This window comes from Tupaia chinensis, unplaced genomic scaffold, assembly GCF_000334495.1.
Source record: "Tupaia chinensis unplaced genomic scaffold, TupChi_1.0 Scaffold000561_1, whole genome shotgun sequence".
In the NCBI taxonomy this organism is placed as follows: Eukaryota; Metazoa; Chordata; class Mammalia; order Scandentia; family Tupaiidae; genus Tupaia; species Tupaia belangeri.
In genome coordinates this window covers 4,371,887-4,379,935 of record NW_006160074.1, presented here as the reverse complement: position 1 = coordinate 4,379,935, position 8,049 = coordinate 4,371,887, and the positions used below count along the sequence as shown (strand labels likewise).

The 8,049-nt window shown below is 38.7% G+C and overlaps 1 protein-coding gene across 1 annotated transcript in view; it reads left to right on the top strand.

Annotated features, from left to right (window-relative positions):
• Positions 1–7,807, top strand: part of NUP160 (nucleoporin 160) — a gene marked incomplete at its 5' end in the record, with an annotated part of 92,848 nt that extends 85,041 nt beyond the window's left edge. The window contains 2 exon segments of the mRNA XM_027775432.1: positions 138–242; positions 6,842–7,807. Coding sequence (XP_027631233.1) covers positions 138–242; positions 6,842–6,931 — 195 coding nt within the window.
• Positions 7,808–8,049: the final 242 nt, after the last annotated feature.

The following is an 8,049-nucleotide window of genomic DNA, read 5'->3' as shown; positions in this document are numbered from 1 at the left end:
TCTCTTTCTCTCTCTGGTAAAATTAGAAACTAAATAATAATGATGATAATAAATGAAGTAAATAAAATAATTTTTAAAAAAAATTCTATGAAAGCAGCTACCCAGACTTTTTAAAATAATAGACATTTTCTTTTCAGTTTCCACTGTCTGCAACATCCCCAATGGTCTGGCTCCCGTATTCCTCTATTGATCAGCTCCTCCAAGCTCTGGGAGAGAACAGTGCCAACAGTCACAACATCGCAGTAAGTAGACCCTTTATGAGGTGCCTTCTGTAACCTCTGCACTAGCAGTTACTCCTTCAGCTTGACCTTTAGTTCTCAGAAATAAAGGGAAGGGGAAAGCCATTTATTGTCCCTTAATAAATAGGGCAAAGGATCTCAGCAACTTTGTCTAGAAAACCTAATGTAGGGAATGTACAGGCATCTCTCTCACCCTGTCTCCCTCTGGCATGCAGTCCATTCTTTAAAGTTTACAGGTCAGTAGGGCAGACCTTACAAGTGAGACAGGTATTCGAAATAGGGAATGTTAAATTATCACTGTTCTGAGTGGACTCAGCGTGTACAGCAACATTTCCCAGGGCTTGTACATCAGCCACTGCCTGCCTAAAAGAAAAGATAGTTCTGTTCCCTTTGCCTACAGAGTCATTGTAATGATGGTTTTATTTGTTCAAGTTAGACCAGCGTATCTCTTGAGACTACTGATAGAACACACAGAATATGATTTTAAACACATTAGTGATTAAGTGTAAAAGCTCCTGGCACTTCTATGTATTTATCTTCCTACCTCTTTCCAAAGTTTTAGCAAGAAGAAGAAAGGACGACAGCCATAAAAATTAGTTAAAACTGATTGGGCTATCAACTTAGAATTAATAAAATATTAACGAAGTATTAAGTGGCTAGCGGTTGGCATGGTGGTTAAGGCTCTGGATTATCACATGCCTGACTGCGGTTTGAATCCCAGTCCTGGAAGCTTGCTTTCTCACTCCCTCCCCCACCCCCCCCGTCTGTCTCTCTCTCTCTCTCTGATAAGCATATGTGTCTATAGAAAAAAAAATTTTAAATAATAAATAAAATTAAAGAAAGAATTATTTTTTTTAAGTATCCTTTTATTTAACTTACTTTATTTATTTATTTATTTATTTAAATTTGCCCAGAGAGGGACAGAGTAAGAGAGACAGACAGAAAGTAAGAAAGCAAGCCGCCAGGTCCACGACTCGAACTGCAGTTGGCCATGTGGGAGTCCATCGCCCTTAACCACCAGGCCACCTGCCAGCCACATTAAAGAAATAATTCTTTTAAAAAAAGAAATTATTGGGGCTAGCAGGTGGCATAGTAAGACATTGGACTCCCATATGGCCAGTCACAGTTCAAGTCCTAGACCTGGTGGCTTACTTTCTCTCTGTCTCTCTCTTTCTCTCTCTGGCCAAATTTTAAAATAATAACAAAATTAGATAAATTCTTTTTTTATAATTATTTAACTTTATTCATTGTCATTATTATCATTATTTTATTGAAGTTGACCAGAGAGAGAGACAAGACAGAAATAAAGTGAGGAAGCAAGCTGCCAGGTCTGGGACTCAGACCTCGATCAGCCATGTGAGAGACTAGCCACCTTAACCACCACGCCACCTGTCAGCCCCAAAATTAAATACATTCTTAAAAAATAAATTATTCAAATTATGTAGGGGCTGGCAGCATGCTGGTTGTGGTGCTGGACTGCCACATGACTGACCACGATTTGAGTCATGAACTGACAGCTTGCTTTCCCACTTTCCTATCCCTCTCTCTTTCTCATCAAATTAAAAAATAAGAAGAAGAACCAGCAGACGGCATAATGGTTATGTTGCTGGACTCCCATGTAGTCTACCGAGGTTCGAATCCTGGACCCTGTGGCTTAAAACTCATGCTGGGCATGTGTGTATGCATGCGAAATATGCTGAGAGAAAAATGGAGAAGGGATTGCGGTGTTGCCACCACTCCCCTCGGGTGATTTCTCACTTTGTCTCTCTATTCCTCTGGCAAGCACACATAACCTATAGCAAAAATCTCTCTTAATAGAAAATAGTAATAATAAAATACTTCTTTTTAAGAAAATATAAATAAATAAAGCGATGTAAAATATTAGTCCTATATGTCATTTGGCAGCTAATTACTAGTTAAATCAGATGCAGCCCCTGGTTGTAGGAAAATAGCTAGTAATGCTTTTATTAAAGATAGCGGGGGTGGGAGGGACTGGCAGATGGCATAGTGGTTAAGGCACTTGACACTCCAAAATGGCTGACTTTGAGTCTTGGGTCTGGTGACTTGCTTTCCCACTTTCCTTATTCTTTCTGTCTCTTTATCCCTCTCTGTCTCTTTTTCTCTGTCTCTCTCTGGTCAAATTAAAGTAAATGAATGGAGGGACCAGCAGGTGGTAAAGTGGTTAAAGGCACTGGACTCCCACGTGGCCGACTATCATTCAAGTCCTGGACCTGGCAGCTTCCTTTCCTGCTTTCCCTCTGTCACTCTCTCACTCTATCCCTCTCTGGTCAAATTTTAAAAGTACATAAATAAATAAATAAATAAATTCTTAATGAAAAATGAATAAGTAAATGAGTGAATGAATAAATAAAATTGAATGAATAATTCTTTTAAAAAAAAGATAGCGGAAGCCAGCAGGTAGCATGGTAGGGTGCTAGACTCCCACATTGCCGACTGTGATTCAAGTCCTAGACCTGGCAGCTTGCTTTCTCACTTTCCTTCTCCTCTCTTTCTGTCTCTTGTTATATTAATAATAATGATAACAGCAACAATTCATAAAATAAAATAATTCTTTAAAAAAAAAGATAGCAATACATGGGGCCATCAGGTGGTGGGGTGGTGGTTAAGGTGCTAGATTCCCACATGACCAACTGTAGTTCAAGTCCCAGATCTGGTGGCTTGAAAATCACACCAGGTACGTTTGTACGTGCCCAAACTCTTGAGAGTAGAATGGGGGAGAAGGGATTGAGTCATGGCCATCCCCTCTAAGGGATGATTTCTCACTTTCCCTCCCTCTGTCTTTCTCTGTCTCTTTACAGTGAACTGAACGCACATGCCATATGGCAAGAACCAAAAAAAAAAAAAAAACTATAAATAAAAGTAATACAGGGGTCAGGTCATGGCGGGGGTGGGTGATTAAGGCAGCTGGATCGCATAGAGTTGGTTGACTATACATTTTGAGTCTTAGATCTGGTGGCTTGAAAAATGCCCTGGGCATGTGTGCATACCCAAAAATCCCAAAAGGAGGGAGAAATGGAGGATTAGGAACTGTGGCATCATCATTCCCCATGAGGGGCCCTTTCTCACTTCCTTCTCCCTCTCTCTTTCTCTTTCTCCAGAGACCACACATGCCCTTTAGCAAACTAATAAGAAGGAAATTAGTGCTACAATTTGCATATTTAGAAAATGCAATAGGAAAACAGCATTTAGGGGCCAGCCCCTTAGCCTGGTAGTTAAAAGAACCAGATCTCACATGACCAACTACACAGTTCAAGTCCCAGATCCAGTGACTTAAGGGACATACCAGTCACATATGTAGGCGTGCCCTAAATCCTGAAAGGATAGAAAAATGGAAGAAAAGGAATTGTGGCATGACAACACCCCATTGGAGGATATTTTCTCCCACTCCCTCTTTCTGTAACTCTGGCAAGCACTGGTGCCCTCTGACAAATGTTTTTAAAGAATTATTTAACTTTATTTATCCATTTACCTGCTTATCCATTTAACTATCTATCTGTCTATGTATTTATTTATTTTAATTTGACAGAGAGAGAGATGTAAGAAAGCAAGCCATCGGGTCCAGGACTTGAACTGTGGTCGGCCATGTGGGAGACCAGCACCCTTTTCCATCAAGCCACCTGCCAGCCCCGCCCTCCGGCAAATTTGGGGGGGGGAGGAAGACGGGGGACAGCAGGTGAGTTGGTGGTTAAGGTGGAGACTCCCACATAGCTGACTGAGGCTCAAGTCTCAGACTTGGGAGCTTGCTTTCTCACTTTCCTTCTTTCTCTGTCTCTCTCTGGTCAACTTAAAAAAAATAAAATAACAACTGCATAAAATGAAATAAAATAATTCTTTTTAAAAAAAAAAAAAGAAGTAGAGAACACAATTGAAATATGTAATAGAAAAGTCCAGTTTTATCACTTATGTTATATAACAAGCTCCTTTATTGGATGGATATTAAATGGAGGAGAGGCAAGGGGACAGGGCTTGAGAAGAAGACACCTTCATGGCTCCAGAGAACTAGTGATTTCAGAGAAAAAAGAAATGAAGATTTTCTCCTGATAATTCAGCCCCAACCCACAAACTTGAGTGGAATCAAAACAGAATGGCAAAGAGATTCCAATCACCTCATTCTGCGTGCTCCTGAAGTCTCAGATTGAACTTCAAGTTTGGGAAGAAATATACCATCCATCAGATCAGTAGAAATCACCACAGGGCCACAAGAAATATGGGAAAGCAAGAAAATACCTCTCCTCCAATTGAAAAGAATAGCTCCTCTTCATCCACAGACAGTTCAATGGAAATCATGGAAATGTCTGATAAAGAATTTAGAACATTCATAATGGCGAAGCTAACAGAAATGGAAGAGAAGAGAGATAATGTACTGTAGAAGAGAAAGGAGAAAGAAGCTGATGAGTTCTAGGAGGTGAGAAAATTCTTGCAAGATCTAAAAGAGGAATTTCACACTTTAGAAAAGAATCAAAGGGACCTCTTAGAGATGAAGGCTATAATACAGGAAGTCAAAATCACCCTTGAAAGTATTAAAAGCAGACTAGGTAATAAAAGAAAATCTCAGATGTAGAAGAGAAAATTGCTGGCCTAGAAAATTCCACCACAAAGACCGAGAAAATGGCCCCCCAAAAATGAGAATAATGTAAGAGAAATACTGGATACCATCAAACATCCAAACATTCGGATAATTGGTATCCCACAAGGTGAAGAGATTCATAAGGGCATGGAAAATCTATTCCATGAAATCCTGCAAGAAAACTTTCCAAACCTAGAGAGGCACTCAAAGATACAGTCCCAGGAAATACAAAGGACCCCAAATAGAATCAACCCAAGAAGATGTCTAAGACACATTATACCCGGACTGACCAAAACCACAGACAAAGACAAGATACTATGATTGGTAAAAGAGAAACGGCAAGTTACCTACAAGGGATATCCCATCAGGCTAACAGCTGACCTCTCATCAGAAACAATGTGAGCGATGAAAGAATGGGAAGATATATTCAAAGTGTTAAGGGAAAGGCAATTTCAACCAAGAATACTGTACCCAGCAAGATTATCCTTCATATGGGAAGAAAAGACAAGAACATTCTCAGATAAACAAAACCTGAAAGAATTTACTAGTACCAGACCAGATCTCTAAGAAGTTCTCAAGGGAGTGCTGTATTAGGAAAATTAAATACAGTCACATAGAAATAAGAGTTCAAAAACTAAGAAAATGACCAACTTAATCATAGGGACAAGTCTGGAGTTGAATATTATATCCCAGACTTCAATCGGGAAGATTGAACTACAACAGAATATAAATTAAGTACCTGAGACTGAACTGGTAAAATAGCACTCTGTGACTTTTGACTAAAATACTGCTGCTTTTCTTCTAGGCTTTGTTGTCCGGTTTTAATTGAACCACAACAGAAGGTAGATTAAGTAAATGAGACTGAACTGGTGAAATAGCATTCTATGACTTTTGACTAAAATATTGCTGCTTTTCTTCTAGGCTTTAAAAAAACACAAAAAATGTTTTTCTTAAAATTTAAAAAAATGCATTAAAAATACCTATTTGATGACTGCAGTAAGCTATATAGCCCCAGCTAGGTGCTACTTTATAGTATTTCATTCTACTCACTGAGGTTTATGCCTAAAGTCAGACTTTTGTTCGTGGATATGTATATATCAGCTGCGCTTGCTATTGAAAATATTTAGATTAATTAAGATCTTTAGCGAATCAACAAAATGTGGGGGAAGAAAAGGCATAGAAAGCAACCATGAGTACCAGAGACAGTGTGGGAGGAGGGTGGGACACAGCAGAGGGTGAGAGATAGGGAATCAAGGATGGGAAAAAAAGCAAAATATACAGGAAATAAGAAATAGAAAATTATTTGTTGACGATAACATGTATGTTGATGTGCTTGACTGAGCCAATATACAGTGTATTCTGGATGGAAAAGCTCATTTTGGGGACCAGCATTTAGCGTAATGACTATGTCGCTGGTCTCCCATGTAGTTGACCGCAGTTTGAATCCCAGACCCAGTGGCTTAAAATCACACCGGGCACATGTTCGTGCGTGCCCAAGATCCCGAGGGGAGAATCCCTGGGGGGTTGATTTCTCACTTTTTGTCTCTCTGTCTCTGTCTTTCTGATAAGCACACGCGCCCTATAGCAAGAAACTTCTCCCAAAAAAAAGAATCTCATTTTGTAGTGCTGTAATGATGTATAGTAAATGAATTTAAATAAATAAATTTAAATAAAAAAATTTTTAAAGAAAGTGGTTATTAAATGAAGCAGAGTGGCTAACATCTTTGTTAGGTAGAGTCTAATTGGTGAGGTCAAAGTGATTAATAACATCAGTCCTTTTTTTTAAGAATTATTTATTTAATTTTACTTATTTAATTTACTTATTTTTTTAGTTCATCAGAGATAGAACAGAAAGAAAGAGGGAAAATGAGAAAGCAAGCTGCCAGGCCCAGGACTTGAACTGTAGTCAGCTAAGTGGGAAGTCCAGCTCCTCAATCACCATATACTGGCCCCAACTTCAGTCTTTTTCAAGCCTTGAGTTATCTGTTACAATTCCCTTCTTTTCTCTTAACAGCTGTCCCAGAAAATACTTGACAAATTGGAAGACTACCAGCAAAAAGTTGATAAGGCAACACGGGATTTCTTGTACCGTCGGACCTTGTGATCCTGATTGTTACCTAGCCTTTGTAACCGCTTCGTGCCTCTTAGGGCTGAGGAGTGCTCCACAGGAAGCTGGACCCGCGGGTGGTTTTCGTACTGCAGCTGGCTTGTAGTCTTCAGGTCTGCATTCCGCACGAGACCGATGGCGGCAGGCGGAGGGCCCTGTGCTTGCTGGTGGTGCTAACACAACTTCTGGTTTTCAGCCTTGGTCTCAGAAAGCTGCTTTTGTATATGACTCACAAACCTTTTTAGAGTTTATATTTTTTTAAACTGCTGAAGACATTCTTTATCTGCAAATTAAAATCCACTTTCACTTTCCAGAATAGCTGATGGTTGTTGGGAATAACTGACCACCGAAAGCCGTCACTACAAATCTTTTCATTCTTTTCTGATACTTTTGTATTCCAGTGGAATTATTTTGGCCCAGAATTGACATGTATTTTGTGTAATTGCAAACAGAGACTGATGATTTTTGCGGACTCTTTTCATTATTTATTGTGGAGTTTTTGTATGATCTTCAATAAAGTGTTAAATAATTTGCCCAGAATAAGCTTAAAACGATGACCAACTGTTTAAAGAAGATATCTTATTTTGAATCTGGTTCTGAGACTAAAGTCGAGTAAACTCTTGGCTACAAAAAAATTGGAAATCTTTCTATTGATAAAAGCACCAGATTTATAAAGTGAATTCTGTAAACTTCTATGATTTATAATAATCAAGCCGGACTTGATCATACATTTAGTCAAATAATGTATTGGACCAAAACATAACCTTCACTGATCAGATTCAGAAGCTTTCATACCCCTAAATTACTGGGAAAGTGAAAAATAATATCACCTTGGATTTTATTCTGTATATTAAAATTTATCTTCTAAGGAAACGCACTGTATACTACTTGCTTGTATGTCCTTTGACCTTTGTTGAGGTTTTCAAAGTCTTTAATTTTTCTACTGTCAATAACATATTTATATTATAAATGGTAATTAATAGTGCCAGTCTCTTCATGTTGGTATCATTGATAGATATTGAGTTGTAAGTATTTTTGTTTTCTGGATTTTGTGGGGGATGTTCTCATTTTATCTATACAATGATTACAGTGAAGCGTTTGCTTCAGTTAGGGAC